The sequence below is a fragment of the Gavialis gangeticus genome, unplaced genomic scaffold (genome assembly GCF_001723915.1).
Source record: "Gavialis gangeticus isolate Ggan-Ray unplaced genomic scaffold, GavGan_comp1, whole genome shotgun sequence".
Taxonomy (NCBI): Eukaryota; Metazoa; Chordata; order Crocodylia; family Gavialidae; genus Gavialis; species Gavialis gangeticus.
In genome coordinates, this window is record NW_017729025.1 from 116,874,610 (window position 1) to 116,893,448 (window position 18,839).

The window sequence follows — 18,839 nt, forward strand, 5'->3', positions numbered from 1 at the left end:
TAGTTAACCAAATATTGCTGAAATTTTCAAATAGCTTTGAAATTAAATTCAGATCTAGGAAAGAGTAAATATTCAGTTGTTATTCAAACCTACATTTCTGTGATTTGCAAATAGTTTCATTTTGCATTTGAAGACATTTTTTTCAGAGCAAGAGGTTAGAGGTAGTTGGTATCTTTATGAATGACTTGATATAAATTCTCTACAACAGTGCAAATGACAGAGCCAATTTTAGTTGATTAGCATTTGTTTCTCTTTATTGCTTTTACAGTAATCAACACAAAACAGAAGTATCATGTATTAAGTGCTTTTCTAGAATTGTTTTTTTAAATAGCCTTTTTCTCTATAAGCAATTTACACAGAATCATTAGAAGGAACAAAAATGATTATTTTTATTTTCTGTGTACAATGATTAAGGAAAGATGCAGTAGAAAAAAACATAGATTCAACAATTTTAATAAATATAATTTATGTGTTAGAAATAGAGAAACTTTTCAGGCTACTGTGGAAAACTGGGAGGACTAGGAGCACAATAAAAGGGGATGATTTTTGCCCTTTAAGTGCTGAGAGTGTTTTTGAAGTCACTACATCATGCTGGGTTTGGGATAATAATTCCGATATCTTAGAATCATGACTTGAAGAAAATCAAGAGCTGTTACTCGGAGCTTTCACTCTAGATGATTTAAAGAAGGGGAAAATAAATTTATCTGGTATTTTCTGTTCTCCTTTTTGCTAATTCTGCTGGTGTTAGAGGTTACCTGGCGGAAAGAGTAATGGGGATTCATGTGTATATAAGAATATTTCTATTTGAAAGAGTGAAACGTATGGAGATGCAAATGGATAAAATGCAGGTATTTGTCCGTATAAAAATACTATATTATTCTACAGCCATGTCCCTAAATAGTGTAAGTTTGGAATTGTAAGATATGGTATTATTACATAGTATAGAATACTACAGTATGCCATATAGAAGGGTGGACAGTCATGACTGGTGCTAATTCCACGTTATGCTGGATTCTGATACCTTCATACTGAATTAACCCCCGGCTACGCAGATAGTCTCATAGACTTCAGTGGGGACTACTCCTTGTAGTATGAGTAAGTATCTTAGAACTTGGCCATTATGCAATTTCTACTTGATCTGAGATGCATGGATTTCTAGGAAAGGACTGCATTTGAAGAATGGTGTGTTTACATACATACTATATGGAACTTGGGTCCTGCCAAGAAGTTTGCCTGCAGTAAGGGATATTATTCTCTGGGAGATCTTCATTTTTATCAGGTATTCTTTGTTGGGAAAGGATAAGAATTATCTATATGAACATGGCACTGAGAAGTTATTTGGACACACTGTGCTGATCGGAAGTAGCAAAAAGAAAGCAGGAACTGATTTATTTAGTGTGGACAACAATTTATCCTCTTGATTGCTTTCCCTGATGTTTGTCTTTGCATGAACCACTGTCTGTCTCCCATGTTCACTCTTATATAGCCCTTCTTCTAGCAAGTGTTGCTTCCCTGGAAGAGGAAAAAAATTAGATGCTTTCAACTTTTTAATGCAGTTTAGTAGCTGGAAAGGAGACTGATATGGCGTCAGCCAGCTCTCTGTAATTTCTGTGCCACCAGAGATCTATAAATGAGGATTTGGAAACATCTGCCATACAACATATTTAGATATCTTCTTTTCATTATAAATACTATTTGCTTAGTGCAAGGTAAGGTCTTCCTAAAATTACCTGCAAATTCAGGTCTAGTTAAGGGTTAACCAGGGCAGTTAGGGTGAAAGAAAGGTGTCTGGGCCTGCTACTTCCATTCTCTATTACCTATAAGCAAGCTAATCAGTAATACAGAAATATATATTATGGGCAACCCTCGCCATTTGTGGGGGATACGTTCTCGTATCCCTCGCGAACGGTGAAATTCACGAATAAGGCACTATGTTTATGAATGCCGTCTGCGTTCATGAACTCAGTGCCCCCGGCGGTTGGGGGGTGGGGCATGGCTGTTCTGGCGATGGCAGGAGTGCGGTGGTGGCAGTGGGAGCATGGCAGCGGGAGTCCAGCAGCAGCAAGTGCAGAGTGCCTGAGGAGCTCCTTTAAGTGTATTTAAGAAGTGGGTTTGGCATTCGCGAATATTTGAAACCACGAATGCCGAACCCATGAATAGTGAGGGTTTCCTGTACATACAGTTTTGTGGTTTGAACTGAAAATGTACAAATAACAATCAGAAGGCTCCCAAGAAGATCTTGTTGGCTAGGGACAGACATTCAAAAACCTGGAGCCTGAATTGATTCAGTCTTGGCAGGTTAGTTAACCTGCCAAGATTGAACTGATTTGCAAGTGCACAGACATTCACGTTTAATTCTGGAAATGCAGGCACATGCCTGTAGTGGCTCAGGCTGGAAGCTGGGGGGCACTAGAGCGGCCTTCCCTTTCCTTTGCAGCAGCCGTAAGTCTGGAGGGAAGCTGACGTAGAGGGGTGTGGCCAGATGCCTGCAGGGGCTAAGTATGATTGTGGAGGGCTTTAAATTCCCACCCTGGCCTGTAGGGACCCCAGCCAGCCTGTGCCTGGAGGGGTAGGGAGAAGCAGCCCTTGCCAGGCTTGTACCCAAGGCCAGACACCAGCTGGGACAGTGCCTCAGGCATAGGGGGCAGGGATTAAACTCCCCTGTCTCCGGGGAGGCACGGCAACCCAGTTGGAGTCTGCCCAGCTTTCCCTCCTGCTCTTGCTCGGGTGGTGGGGAGCCTGGCCAGAGCCAGCTGGGATGGCTCTGCTATCCATCCAGGGCTGGGGCTGCAGCTGCAGCTGCAGCTGGGGCTGTGGGGCAGAGCCCAGCCAGCTTGCAGGTATTGCTGAGGGCAGAGGCAGAGGGGTAGCCTGGGCAGGGGCTGCATGGCCAGATTGCTTCTGGCTTCCTGTGCCCAAGCTGAGGGGGCTGTCATGGAGCCCCAGCTGGCTGGGAAGGGCCCTGTGCAGGCAGGGTCCTTCCCAGCCTGCTGAGGCTGCTTGAGAGCTTGGGCTGGCAGCATGGATGGGGATTGGCTGGGGAGTGGGATTCCCAGGCCAGTTTGGAGACACTGGTGGACCCCAAGCCCAGCCATTGCACCCCCTGTCCTGTGCAGCACCCAGGGCTGCAAGCACACAACCAGCTGTGGGCTGGCTGATGGGGCTGTTCTGCCCCCTTCGCCATGCTGCTCTGGGTGGGGTGGGGAGAAGCTTCAGCCTCATGGCTCCTGCCCAGCACATGGAGCTCTGGCTGCAGCCCCTGGATGTCTTCAACCCGGGCACCTTCTGTTTTCCAAGGTATCTGGGTGGAAGGTGTCTGGGAGCTGCAGTTTGGCTAGGAACAGACGTTACACATAAACTGGTTTAAAACATCAGAAACTAGCTTAAACCTGTAACAGAACAGAAGTTTAGTGCACATAAGCCAGTTTCAAAATGGCCAAAACTGGTTTAAGATAAACCTTTGTTGAATGTAGTGTCAGACTTAACTGATTTGGGTAAAACCAGTTTATGCAACTTTTGTCCCAGACCCCTTGCTGGTTCAAGTTAAATCACAGCCCTCTAACTTCCCACCATGCTTTCCAGCCTGGGCTGTGCTGTGCTGTGCTGTGCTGTCTGCTGCAGCCGAGAAGGATTTGGTGTGGGGAGGCAGGGACTATGCCCCCCCAGGGAAACCCTGGCTGGGGCCTGGGGCTTGGGGGGTGGTTAAACTCCCCTTCCCCTGAGTACAGAGCTGCCCTGCCCTGCTAAACTTACTGCTGGCTGCAACTATGGACTGCAAATCCCAGAGGGGCCTGGAAGTATGAAGAGGAAGTGATGAGCAACCCTGCAGAGTCCTCCTGTTGTGATTTTGGACTGCAAATCCCAGAGACCTCGGCAGCAGCAGAAAGAGGAGGCAAACACAGTTCATGCTGGCTGTGCGCCAGGGAGCTGTGCTCTAGTGCCCCTTGGCTTCTGGCCTGAGTCACTGCAGGCATGTAGCTGCAAAAAGTTAATGTCTGTTCATTTGTTAGTTTAATCTCTGCAGTTTAGACTAACCAGCAGAGACTGAATCAATTCAGCCTTGGGTTTTTTGACTGTCTGTACTTAACCTCTTTGTGTAACTTCTGTCCCTAGCAGTTAGGGTACATTAGACAAGAAGAGCCAGTACGTCAGATCCCCATCAGTTGGATCATCATTTTTATCAATATTGGTGTAGCTCCACTGAAGTTAATGGACTCACCATTTAGTGTAATTTCAACTGGTGTAATAAAACTTGATTCGTCTAAAAATAATCAAGCTACTCCTCTCCTCTCCTCTCTTTTACTTTGTTAATACCATGTGTATGAATTGCAGAAATTACATCAAGTTACTTTCTTTTATAGCTAAATTATGCAGAAACAAGGCTTAGTCAATTGGAAAACTGTCACTGTGAGAAGACTTGTCAAGTAAATGGAGTGATCTATCGAGACAAAGACTCATGGGTAGAAGATGATCACTGCAGGAATTGCACATGCAAAGTAAGAATCTTCTAACAGATTTAAGGGGTAGGACCTAACTAAAGTGTGAAACTGATCCTTGAATACATAATGCTAACTCTGAGAATTATTACCATTTTAGTATGCATCTAGTTGCAAAGTGAACAATTGGGAGGGAAACAGTAAAGAGTTGACATTTCTTATGTGAATACTTAGTAAATAAAATCTGCTTTCCCTTGACAACACTTTCGTATTTGTTCTAATTATATCTGTGAGAAGTTCACCGTTTGGGGGGGAAATGACAGTGTTGTCTATGTTCAGTTCCGAATTGTTTCACTGCAGTAGTTTTTTAAAAAGGAAGCATTATCTTAATTTTATTCATAGATGCTCAATTGCATCTTGCATGGTAACAACATGCAAATTTTGTTTTGGGTGTTTATCATTTTGAAAAACAGGAACAGAAGAGAATTAGTATGTAAATCTTGTCTGGTTGAAATTATTTGATAAATATCTGAAGAGAGCCTTCGTTTGCTCAAGAAAATAGAAAACTGGTTGTTAAGATCTTGAAGATGATTGGCAAAGCCTGGAAAAAGTGTTATTTATGTTCTTGTAAAGATGGGGTTACGGTTTTTTGCCAACTCTGCTTTGCGCGAGTAAGTGGGATAAGACAAATGGAGTATATCAAAATGGTAATAGGAATGGTACGAGCTCACATAAGTAAGAGTCAGATAAGAATACACTTGTTGCTGAAGGATGGCTCTAAAATTCAGAATTCTTTTTCTGGTACAGTGTTTTATATTTTATACAAAATATAAATGAACACAAACGCATATGGCTAAACTTAATCTTTCTAACTTTTGCTTAGAGTGGAGTAGTGGAATGTCGAAGGATGTCCTGTCCCTCTCTCAACTGTTCTCCTGATGCTCTGCCAGTACATGTGGGAGGCCAGTGCTGCAAAATATGCAGGTGTAAGTACATTGCATTGATCTTTTCCTCCCATCCCCTATTTAACTGGAGTTATACTTGTTTTGAAAGTAGGAACACTTTTTTCTATGAATTTCACAGGTTCTGCTAAATCAATGCAGGAAACGTCGGTCAAAGTGTCGGCTTTGGATAAAAAAAACCTGAATAAATAGTGGTAGCTATTTGCTGAAAGAGAGTTAGCTAGGTGATAAAATGAAACATTTTGTATTTCTGAAATTATATTGCTTCATTCTGTTGGCATGAAGAAAACCATGCCTCTATTTGTGCCTATGCAAAGGAAGAAGAGGCTCATTTCTATTTATCTGTTAAACCCTGTTGATATTAATTAGAGCAAAGCAGTTAGTCTGTACTTTTCATAATGAAATGCAGTGACTCAGGCTTTTATTTTTTGTTGACCCTTTATTTAAGGATGGAAGGTTGCTCTTTAAAATGAGAACAAAAAATAAGAGCTTGATTAGGCCTGGAATCATAGTTATTATATTTAGTGAAAAATTATTTCAGAATAAATTCATGGAAAACAAGAAGATAAGTATGTTTTGCAGTTGGCCTTGTTGAGACATTCCCTCACTATCCCTGCAAATAGAAACTGTATCTGAAGAGAATATTCAACATTCAGTACTTTCATAGATGTCATAGACATTAGGGCTGGAAGGAACCTTGGAAGATCATCAAGTCCCAGGGGCAGGAAGTCAGCTGGGGTCACAGGATCCCAGCAAGATAAATATCCAATTGACTTTTAAAGGAATCTAGAGTAGGTGTTTGTACCACCTCTGGTGGCAGTCTGTTCCAGGTCTTGGGACCTTGGACTGTAAAGAAGTTCTTCCTTATGTCCAGCCTGAAACGGTCTTGGAGAAATTTGAGACTGTTTGACCTTGTCATCCCACGGGGTGCTCTGGTGAACAGGTGATCCTGATGTACACCCCTTATATACTTATAGGCAGCCACCAGATCCCCTCCTGAGCCTGTGCTTTTCCAGGAGTCCTGTAGCTCTCAGCCTGTCATCATAAGGCCTATTTTCATGCCCTCTGATCATGTGCGTGGCTCTCCTCTGGACTCTCTCAAGCTTCTTCAGATCCTTTCTAGATTGTGGAGCCCAGAATTAGATATAGTACTCCAGCAGCATCTTCACGAAGGCCAAGTACAGTGGGATGATGACATGCTAGGATTTTCTAGAGAAGCATCTATGGATGCAAGCCAGAGTTTTGCTTGCTTTGCTGGATGCAACATCACATTGGTGGCTCAAATTCATCTTGTGGTCAATCATGACCCCCAAGTCCATTTTGGCCGTGGTGCTAGCAAGCGTAGCAGTGCTGAGCCTATAAGCATGATGCAGGTTTTTCTTCCCAAGGTGGAGTACTTTGCATTTTTCAGCATTGAAGGCCATCAGGTTTTCATCTGCCCATTTTCTGAGCCTGTCAAAGTTGGCCTGCATCACCATCCTGTCCTCAGATGTGGACGCTTTTCCCCAAAGTTTGGTGTCATCAGTGAACTTGGCCAGTCTGATTCTGACACCAATGTTCACATCATTAATATGAAAACTTTTTTGAAGTCAAGATATATGATGTCAATCTCCTCTCCCTTGTCTAGGTGATATGTCACCTGGTCATAGAAGGAGATGAGATTGATTAGGCAAGACCCACCTGCAACAAACCTGTGCTGGCTATCCCTCAAGAAGTTGCCTTCCGCCAGTTTATCAAGAATGGTCTCTTTGATGATTTTCTCCAAGATCTTTTTGGGGATGGAGGTCAGGCTGATGGGCCTTTAGTTCCCCAGATCTACTTTCTTTCCTTTCCTGAAGATAGGCACCTCATTGGCCTTCTTCCAATCCTCAGGCACTTTGCCTGAGCACCATGAGTTCTCAAAGATCTGTGCCAGTGGCCGAGCTATGATGCTTGCCAGCTCCTTAAGTACCCGGGGTATAAGCTGTCTGGGCCAGCTGACTTGAAGGTGTCCAGCCTCTCCAGGTGTTCCTTCACATGGTCAATACTGATAGAAGGTAACAGTTCTAACTCACCCATATAGTATTGAGCAGGGCCGTCCCCTGGGGCTGGTGAAAAACGGATGCAAAATACCCATTTAGCAGGTTGGCTTTTTCCTGGGTGTCAGTTGTCAGTTGACCCATATGGTTTAGCAGGGGTTCAGTGTTACCCTTGCTTTTCCTCCGGCTCCCCACATAGCTAAAAAAGGACGTTTTATTGTCCTTGATATGTGTAGCCAGTTGGAGTTCAGTCACAGCCTTGGCTTTCCTGGTTCACTCCCTACAGGTCTGGACCAGTGCAGAGTACTCCTCCTTTGGGGTGGATCCAGCCTTCCATGCTTTATAGGCCTTTTTTTTTTAGTTGAAGGAGGTCCAATAGTTCCCTGCAGAGCCAAGGGGGCTCATGTGTCCTTTTGCCGCCTTTCCTCCAAGATGGGATAAACATTGCTTGTGCTTCCAGGATTGCTCCCTTGAGGAGCAACCACTCATCCTGAACTCCCCTCCCCTTTGGGTTGTGGTCCCTTAGGGTGAGTGAGCTCCAAGGGAACCAGGACATTTTATGCATGGAGAGTGTAGCTTGAAAACCCCAGACTTTACTTCTTCCTTCTCAACCATTTTCCTTCGTTTTAATTCTAGGCACAGCTTTTTAAAATTAAAACTTATCAGTGGAACTCTTGACTGATTTAAGAATAATTAGAAACAGGAAAAAACATTTTCTTATCCTAGGATGAAATCACTCAGATACTCTCTCATCCCCTTCTTTACCCCCTAAATAGGCAGCCATTAATCCTGTCAAAAATTGAACCTGTCTAGCCTAATCTGCATCTTGTATGTTACCCCATTTGGTACTGAATACTGGCACTTGAATAATTGGGGTACTAAAAGGTAGGTGGGGACAGGGTGTTCATGCTGTAAAACTTGTGAGTCAGACTCTTTGAATTCTAATTTTCAGCCAGGGCCATAAGTATTTGTGATACACCTCTCCCCATTGCCCAAGTGATGGTGTCCTCAAAACATCATCATGTCTGGTAGGCAGTTACCTTCTACCATGGGAAGAGTAGCTTGCAACTCCAAGAGTGGCCAATAATTATTAGTAGTCATCTTTCAAGTCTGGCAAATTGAAAGGTGATGATCATAAAGAAGGAGCTGGCCCAGATTAAACTAAGTGGATTCCCTGCTTGAGAGCCTGGAAAAGACTGAGAAGGATCAAAACCAGGAGAATGACAAGTCATAGCAGGCCTTGGGGGCGGGGGGTGCGATCCTGGCACCTGATGCCCCTCTATGTTCCAATCCACCTGCTGGCTGTTTCCCAGCCCCACCTTGCCTCCAATCTTTTGTCTGCTACAACTCTGATGTTGGTTTGTTGGGGAGGTGGTCCCTGGGTATGAGGTTCTCACTGGTTCCCTCAATGGGCAGTTCTGCCTTGGTGGCTAAGTCTGCTCCACCTGGGGTCTGTACTCTCCCATTCTTGATTGCTTCCCCTTTAAGGGAGTGCTCTCTCAGGCTTCTAAGCATCCTTTGGAGCTTCAGCTGTCACTGCTGTGGCCCTCTTTTTCTCTGGCCACACCCTCAGTCTTGGTCTGCTCTCTAAGACCTCAGCTCCCAGTCATTGGTGCTGACTTGGCAGCAGTCCTTTCTGGGGGTCCTGTATCACCCCAGCAGTCTCAGCTCCTCTGGCTTGGGGCTAGGTTCTGTCACCCATAGTGGGGTGTGCCACTCAGGCCTCCTCACTCATGGCCTTCTCATCCCCTATAGCCACACCTGATCCTCTGATAGAAAAGCTCAAACACAAAACAGCAACCTAACTGGTCCTAACTTCAACATAAACCCCTCTGGAGCTCAAACCCTGCTTTGCAGGTTGGCCTGCTTCCATCCTGCCAGACCCTGAGTACTTCTCTTGTGCTGACTTGGTTTCTTGCTGCAGCCAGCTCTCTCCCTGGAGCTCTTTTCTCCTGCAGCCAGGGTAGACTGCCCCTCATGTGGTCAGAGACTAGGTGTATATGCCTCAAACCAGCCTTCTTCCAGTCATGTGATGGGATCTCTTGCACCCAGGGGCCAGCTGCAGATAACAACATCATTAACCACCTGGCCCTCTTATTCCATGGCTCAGTCCACCTGCGCAGCTACTACTCACTGCCCTTTCTAACCCTGAGTTTCTTGCCCTGTCCCACCTTCCTAGTAACAGAGGCAGGGGTTCCCTGTTATATAAATCTGAACATCTGTGGAAGATTCTCTTTGTGGTTCCAAGGGATCAAGCATCACTCTAGGCATCCTTTTCTAATGTGCATTTAAGTGCAAACATCAGCCAACATTTGTCCCATAGGAATTTTGTAGCACTACATTGTAGATTCAATCCTCAATTCTGTCCCTGTGTGTAGACTGTATTTTTGCTTCTGTAATGGAAAGTTGAACAATCAAATTCACCTTTAGTCGGTGATTGGCACCAAATTCAACTCATTATTCTGACAAGGACTCAGCATGTCAGTCAGTGAAAAAAGATGTATAAAAGTTGATTGAAATTGATTGTGAATGCCAGCTCCTTGACAGAATGATAAGCTAGGGCCACATTCAGTCATTTCTGGGTAAGCAGTGGCAGTAGGTGAGGCTTTCAATAGTATTACATTGCAGGTGTTGATTTCTCTGCAATTTCCCCATTTAGATTTGAACAGAATCATCAATTCTAATTTTCTGTCCCAAAGTATTGTTGAACAGCTGGATTACTGAACAGCTTCTTTTCTTATCCACAGGTTAACACACCGATCAGGTCTAACATCTAAAGTGCACAGAGGCTTAAAAATTAGGGTGTTCTGTTTTGCACCTTTGTAACTTGTTGTGGTCCCTCCCAACAATGTCTGACAAAAGATCACATTAGAATTTGAAACTTTGCCTTTCTTCTCAGTTGCAAATTTTCTCTTCTGTCCCAGGTAAATCCAACAGTGTGCTGCAAATGTGCTAGTTGGCAGGAAAAGAATACAAACGCATTACCTTAGCTTCTCTTTCCCAAAACAGTCCTGTGGTTGCAATCTAGAGAGAGAACCCCAGCCAACTCTTTCTCATTAGTGAGAGCAGAGCACCAATCAGTGTTAACTTTTTGAAGGAACTAGGAATGCATTTTGGAAAGGCCAGGTTTTCTAATATAATGCTCATAAAGGGAGCTGAGTTCTTTTGAAAAGGTGGCTTAGTTGTGTTCAGTGAGCATTATTTTTAAGTATATGAACATAGGAACTTTCAGAAGCTGGACAGCATCTGAGAGATTTGGGGGATTCTTTTAGCAATGTGTAAGATTTTGGGTTGGAAGGTGCTACAGAAATCAAAAGTTAAATAATTTAGTACTGCTTTCATACCTGAAGCAAGCGAAGCATGTGCAGTTCTCAGTACTTTTCTTGAACATGTTAAGAGAGGACTATTATTGGACATGCATTAAATTGCCTCCTTGACAAGCAGCATTTAGAAGATTTGCATGTTCTTTGTACAGCTGTTTCAACTTGGGGATTTTCTGTTTTAGTGTCATTACAGGACTCATATTTTTAGCTCCTTCCATGCAGTTGAGCAGATTCATGTCACATTGTGGTAATAATCAATCAAGAGAAGAGATAACTTAACTTAGCAGCACTGTTTCATATAATGGAAAGAATTATAGACTTCACCAGGTAGTCCAAGGAGTCTGGGTCCTAGCAGGGGGACTTTCTGCATTGTATGTGTATACTTTATCTTATTAATCAAATTGCACATACATTTATTTCAGGCAGCTAGAAAAAAAGTGTACAGGACCAAGGTGCATACCAAATGAATATTTGGTAGAGTGTAAATTCATTTCTAGTTTGAGAATTCTAAGAGAAATGTCACCATAGAGCAGGGGCTGTCAACTGGGGTACTTGAGAAGGTCCTAGGGGATATGCATGGGCGGGCAGAGATGGAGTGCTGACCATCCCGCACAGGAGCTGCCTGTCTGGATGGATGTAGGGGTTGGAGGAAGGTTGTACACAGCGGCTACTGCCACTTCACATTCAAGTGCACGCCACCCCTCCCACTTGACACCTGGCCGTGTGCCAACCCCCCACTTCCCCCCTGGTGTCTGGCCACCAGAGGAACACTAACCCAAAAAGGTTGAAAATCCCTGCCATAGGAGAAGGAAGTTTAGATCCATCAGGTATGCAGGGCATTCCATGGATAGCAGACTGACGGGCTGGAAACCATTGTTGGGCTCCTGTAATTTTACCAAGGGACTGAGTAGCAAATCTGCATGCATTCTGCAGCACTATGGCCATACATGTGTTCTTAAAGAATGATAGTGACATGGGAAGTGGGTGGATAATGAAAGCAATATGTCTTTTAGCATCAGCAATAAAAATCTGGCCTGAGTCATCTCTTGAAGTTAACAATCAAGTGTTTAGCAGCTGATTGCATAAGTGAGCCAGTTGACTAAGATTGAATCAGTTGCACCTGTGAAAATGTAAATGGAAAATATATGGAATCCCAGGCTCCATAGCATGCTGCTCCCAGTTTTGTTTGCTGTGAAGCAGAATTGAAAATTTTCTATGCAGTCCATTTTAAGGAAAGACAAATTGGGCAAGAGATGCCCTTCCTAGAAGCTGGGAATGAGAGCTAGTATGTATATCTTCCATGAATCTATAAGAGCAACAGCCACCATAATGAGCCAAAATGATACCTGTGACCAAAAGATGTTTGTTGAACCCCTGCAAGTTGGAGTGGATCAAAGCACAATATATACTTCACCTTCCAACAGCAATCCAAGTAATTGAGTCAGCAGTTACACCCATTATATTCTCTTGGAAATGAAATTTAGTGGGATTTTTTAGGCTTTGTGACTACCTCCTTTGAAATTTTGCATGAGCCATCCTTGTTTTTGTGCATCTGTTGAGACTGTCTGCCCAACAGCAGTCTCTTCAGTTCATGGGCTCAATAGACTGCAGTAGTTGCTGATTTTTGAGGCAGCAATTCCAGCAGGACAGAGTTGAGGGTTCTGTCCTTATATGGCCGTAAGTATAGTCTGATGTCTTAACTGAAACCCATCTGAATACCATTTTCTTGACACACAAGCATTGATGTTTGCTTCTGATTCTGAAGTGTTTTCAGAATCTGTACTATATGCAGACATATAATAAAATGAATATGCTGTTGCTAATTTACAAAATATCAATGTTGTGAATGATTCTGTTAATGAATTGGCTAGAGTATAATGATCTATTCTTGTTACCACTTTGGGTCATTAAATACTCTGTTAGTTTGAGTGGTACAGTGCTTTGAGGTAACCATTTTTTAAAATGAATTTACTACTAAACGCAAAATGCATTAAAGCAATTAACACTGACTACATCATCTCTTTCTCAGTATGTACGCATTGATTTTATTTGTTTTATGCCTTGCATCCATTTACTGCTAAAACATTTATGTTGGAATTTTTTTTTAATTGTAGCTAAATGTATCTATGGAGGCAAAATGTTAGCAGAAGGTCAGCGAGTTTTAACCAAGAGCTGCAGGGAATGCCGAGTAAGTGTGAAACTTACAAACTTCTGATTTTGTTTAAATGAATTATGTAGCTCAGATGACAGCGTTAAGCTGGTATACTGCTTTAGGCATGCATTGCATATGCGGCGTCCATTGTCTTCCAAAGGTGACCTTGATCTCACTGAAAACACACAGATGAAGCCAAACATGACATATTTAAGAATACAGAAATGTGTGTGAAATGTCTTACACAGTAACTCTCCATTTTGTCTGCTCCTTTGGGGCCCTGTACAAGAGGATTACTCTTAGGGTCAGACACAGATCCCAGCGCATTGAATTAAAACTGAAATGGCTGTAGATTTATACTAGACCAACTGAAAGTATCTGCCCCCTCCTGTATTTTTATAGTTAAATATATGTTTGAGTGCTTTGCTGGAATGTCCTTTGCTCCTGTTAACAGAAGAGCAACTTCATGTGAGTAATCCAGTTTCAGGCAGCTGATATGTACCTAAGTATGTACTGTGTTTTCTTGAATCTAAGATGAGGATTTTTCCTGTCAAACAGCGTGGTAGGGGGGTGGTGGGGGGGACCTTGTTTTGGATTCAACAGGTGGCAGCTCAACTCTGGATTTAACTCTGGGTTTGGAGCTAAAGCCGGAGCTGAGCTGCGGCCTGCCCCAGGCCAGAGTGGCTTGTTTGGCAGAGGAGGGGGCTTGCTTTTGGAAGGAGACCTTGGGGTGTGGTGGGGGGAAACTGCCCCCTGCCCCTACCCCTTGCCTGCCTGTGCCCGCCTTTTCCCTCTGTTATCCCATGCAGCCTACTCCCCACACTCCCTTCTCCCCTCCTACAGCTGCCCCTTTCTCCCCTTACGTTCTGCTCAGGCTCTGGTCCCTACACCCCCAACCTGGCTCAGCTGGGAGCTGCTGCTGCTGCTTCTCCCTGGCTTGACTGGGATGGGGCCAGGGCAGGGTTACACTGCTGCTGACTGCCCTGGAAGAGCAGAGCTGCAGCAGAAGGTAAGAGGAAGGGAGGGTAGGGAGTAGACGGGGGGTGCAAGCATGGAGTGAGACTGGTGGCAGGGTCAGACACAGACATGGGGCAAGGGATAGGAGGGCAGACACAGGCATTTGGTAGCAGGAGGTGAGAGAGGGGGGAACAAGCACAGGCATGGGGGGTAAGGGGTGGAGGCTGTGGGGGGAACCAGTTGTGGGGGAGGCAGGGTGTGGGAAGGTAGGCACATGCAAGGAGACAGGGAGCAGGAGCAGGTACAGGCACAAGTACTGAGGGGCATGTGGCAGGGAGAACATCTCAAGAGGTAGGTATGACGTCATAGGGGACAGGGGGGCAGGCAGAGAGGGCAAGGATCAAGGGAGCGGAGTGCAGGGGTCTCATCCTCTCACCACTGCTTTCCCTGCCACAGCAGTGGAGGGGGGGGACAAATTTAAGATGTCCCTCTAGTAATTAGATTTTATACATAGAAAATTACAACACATTTTTAATGTTCCATGTCTAGAATCTAATTATTGCGGGAGGGAGGTCATCTTAAATTTGAAGTTGTCTTGGATTTGAGTAAATATAGTAATGGTTTCATTTACATGTTGTTATTTTCCAACATGCTGCAGAAAGTAGATAAATGTTGGAAAAAAACTGTCCTTAACCAGATTAGTCCTAGAGAAGGAGAGGGAGTAGTTTATGAAAGGCTGATGGCTCAGCTAACTCTGTCATATATTTTGTGAAATAGATTTTTTGCATAATTTTAGGATGAATCAGTGGACAAAAAGTTATTTCAAATCCATTTTCCCCATAGACTGAGTTTTTTAATAATTTTGTTGTTTTTTAACATCCCTTTGAATATATAGACAACAGGCTAAATTACTTCCAGTTCAGTTGTCAGAATGTGGTAACTACATTATACTTCTGATAAACTTGCCAAAGAAAGCAGGGGTTGCATAAACTATTGATGGATCTGTAAGCTAGAACTATTGTGGAAAATGCAGCATTTGGAAGAGACTATCTTCATATCGCTATTGTATGTATTTGTGACCATGATGCACAAAATAGCATCAGTTGTGAATTCATGAATGGAAATGGACAATTACTTAATGCAGGCATGCTGTGAAAACAGTCTACTATGTAGAATGAAAATTACGTTATTATTATGATGATGCCTAGAAATCTAGAGTAGGATGCTAGGCACTGTACAAGCTAATATGAAGGCAAGGTCCTTCCCTTGAAGAATTTATAATTTTTGGGTTTGGGTCAATTTTGGATATCATATAAAACATGTACTGCAGAGATTCAAAGTGTCCTAGGAGTCGACAATGGCATACTGTGGATGGGGGAGAATAGGAAGATATTTATTTTAAATTGAATATACAGAAGAGGTCTAATTTCATTAGGTGAACATGGGTAGCAATGCAAGATATCCTATACAAAACATCATATTTATAATTTATGACTAGAATAATGCAGTGAAGATTAAAAATACCAAAATATCAGCTGTTAACTGTTTCTATTTGAAACATGTCATAAATGTAAAGTGAAAAGAGCTTTTGTATTTCACTTTTTGTGGAGGGAAGTTGATATGGCAATACTAATTCTAATGGTGTCACAGTTTATATTTTCCCCGTAAATGGAAAGGTTGCTGTAGCTGTTTGTAACATTTTCTAATTGTGGCCTTAGTAACTGTTTTTTGAAGTTTGATTAGAGTTCTAGTGTCACTTCAAAAAACAGGTGGACAAATTAAACCCACCTTCTTTGTAGTATATTGTTTAAAAAGCAAGTACTGCTGTGTGGGTCTGATTTCTGCATCAAGATAAGGTAATTCCACCGTTCAGGTGCCTTCATGGGGTTCTAAGCATGTGCCAAGTTTTATCCAAGCATTTTTCCCCACAAACCCTTACTGTTACAGAGGGAACATTTGTGCATCTTCTTCTCCCCCAACATTACCCCTTCTACAGTTACAGTTAGAAAACAAACTGCAAACTGCATATGCACATGCTCTGAAAACATCTTCAATATAGGCAGACAGTGCTGGAAATTTTAAATTCAATACATAATTAGTATGTACTACCTCAGGATATCTGACTGAACTCTGCCTGGGTTACCTGATGCTGTTGCTGAGACTTGTCAGCTGGTTCTGTTTCCTCACATTGCTACACTGAATCCACTGCTTCCTTGAATCATCCATGCTGTGCAGTATAGAGATGTGGCTAGGGCAGGTGAAAGGACAGTGTGAAAAGCATGGAGGATGTTATACCTCTGAGGCAGGTATGGGAGTGTGGGGTGAGAACTACCTATGTCATTAACTATCAGTGTTGTTACAGACTTCTAAATAAATAAATAAGAAGCCTAGGTCAGATATTTTCCCCCACAATCCTTTGGTAAAATCCAGTTAGTGAGTTTAAGGTACCAGTATAAGGTGACAACATTTTCCATGTCAGAGATCGACATGGGCATGGCAGTTTAAAGAAAGTGAAAATAGTTTGCAAGGTTGTTCATGAATCTAGTTATGTGCATGGCTTGTGTATGTCCTTAAGCAAGTTTAACAGATTTTTAATTTAAATTTTTGCATTGGATGGAATTAATATAATAATAATGCCAGATTCAGATAGATCAGAGCTTCTCTTTATCAGGCAATGAGCAGATTTTTTTATTTCTGAAAATTAATCCAGACTAAAATGGGATTTATGATGGCACATCTTCTTAACCATAAACACTTAAGTTATTGATGGACAACTGTTCACATGCTGCCAGCTGGAATCTCACTCACAAAACACTTCAGATTTAATTTCCAAAGCCAGACTGACAAAATTAGCACTTGGGTGCCTCCACAAAAATATAAATGTACTGATACAGCTTAAAGACCTTCACCTTTCTGCATTCACTGGAGGAGATCTGTAGCTTCTTACATTTCACTTATAAGACAGCCTGGACCTTTTGGAGTCAAAGGAAAAATTTTCCTTGACTTCAGTGGATCCAAGAATTTACTCCTGGGGTCTGTTGTTTCCTGGCAACATGTCCTTTTCCATCACCACTAGGTGTTGTCAGGTCTATTCCCAAAATGGTTTAACAATTGGCAAGAATGGATCTGAGGACAAATCCTTACATAACCTTTAGGAGTAAGCATCCAAGTTGGTGATTGTATTATAAATATCTGTATAGACAGACTGTAGATAGACAGACAGGTGGTTCTACATTTTGTGACAAGAGAAGTTGTGTCTTTAGCACCGATATAGATGTGGAAGTAGTTTAGCTTTATATTATGGGCTAAGATAAATACTGTACATGAACTTTCTGTTGAAATGATTATCAGTTGAAAAATTAAAAGTGGTAGTATTCAAAATGTTATCATTATATATCTGATCTCTTTTTTGCTGATATAAGGTATGAACCCCACATTGGAATCATGTGAATCGTATGGAATCAAACAGGAATCAAAGTTACAGTAGCAAAGATGAGAAGAGAACCAGACACGTGTGCCATAATTTTTATTATGTTATCAAGCGTGATAGCATGTGCTAACCTCCTGAGATGAACAGGAACAGTTTACACCTTTCTTTAAACAGACATTTCAGGCTGTTTTCAGATGATGGTACTGAACTGGTCTGTAGCGTGGAGAATTACTTTTGCAACCATAAGGAATTTAATTTTATTCAAGGTTAAAGCTTAGATTCCAGATTTAAATTATGCAAAAGGAGGTGGATTTATGTAGCAGTTGAAGCTTACCAATTTATTCTAGCAAAGAATTTAGCCTTTTGACTCTGATTTCTGTATGAGAAATCATGGACTCTGTGACTACTCTGAATTGAGTATAACAAATGCAGTGGTATCTTTCTAACACAGCCTGAAGCAGTAGTTCTGAGAAGTGTGAACTGCTCCTATTTATCTCAGTGGATTAAATCTGAAACCTAATGAAAATAATTTGTATCAATGGAGCTACATCAGTGTACAGCAGTGGGGATTTTAACCCACAGAGTGCTTCAGCAAAATGCTTTGAAAGATATTTTTTACCTAACAAATTGACTACTGGATATACTACATCCTTTTTTTTAAAGGTGCAAAGTCATGAAATATTAGGAAAAATTAGAGAACTACAATTTTCCTGACATAAAGCAACTGAGTTTATATTTAACCATGTCTCTTTTTCCGTAACTCACTAAAGAAGGCAGGAGCTTGGTTGTAATTGGTTTTGAGTTTTTTTCTGTCTTGACTGACTGACTGATTAGAGTTTCATAGTCTCTTGATTTTTCTTGCTATCATTTTGACCTGTCTTATTATTGTCAACACTTACTTTTTGATACAGTGATATACTGTAGCCTTTCTGCTGTAATTATTTTGTCCTGGCCTGAAAAAGTGGAGAGTTGCAGCTCATGCTCTTCTATCTGGGTAGTTTGATAACAACGATAAAAAAGGATGACCTGGGAGCAGGAGGGCACAAAAGCCCCCATGGCTCACCAAAAGCATCCAGGAATGTCTTCTAGCTAAAAGGGAGGTGCACACTCAATGGAAGGGAGGGGCCATCACCAGGGAGGATTATACTGCGGTTGCTCAGGGAAGCAGGGGGGCAGTCAGGAAGGCCAAGGTGGAGATGGAACTGGGACTAGCTTCCCAGATCAAGGACAACAAGAAGTCCTTTTTTAAATACATAGGGGGCAAAAAGAAGGTTCCGGGTAACGTGGGGCCCCTGCAAGACACGCTAGGAAATTTGGTAGTCATACCAGACGACAAAGCTAACCTATTTAATGATTTCTTTGCCTCCATTTTTCTGAGCTGGGACTGAATCAACTCCCCCACCAGGTCCCCCTCAGGCCCCAGGGGAGGCGCACCTAGGCCAAGGGTCAATGAGGATCTAGTCAGGGAACTTCTGGAGGGACTGGATGTATTTAAATCAGCTGGTCCAGATGATCTCCACCCCAGAGTACTGAGGGAATTAGCTGAGGTCATTGCGGGACC

At 42.6% G+C, this 18,839-nt stretch overlaps 1 protein-coding gene across 1 annotated transcript in view; it reads left to right on the forward strand.

Moving 5' to 3' along the window:
• The window catches only part of NELL1 (neural EGFL like 1), a 665,093-nt gene that overhangs the window by 155,112 nt on the left and 491,142 nt on the right, over positions 1–18,839 (forward strand). Inside the window, exons 8-10 of the mRNA XM_019519959.1 lie at positions 4,362–4,496; positions 5,320–5,422; positions 12,854–12,927. Of these exons, the coding sequence (XP_019375504.1) occupies positions 4,362–4,496; positions 5,320–5,422; positions 12,854–12,927 (312 nt within the window). The remainder of the gene's footprint in view (positions 1–4,361; positions 4,497–5,319; positions 5,423–12,853; positions 12,928–18,839) is intronic.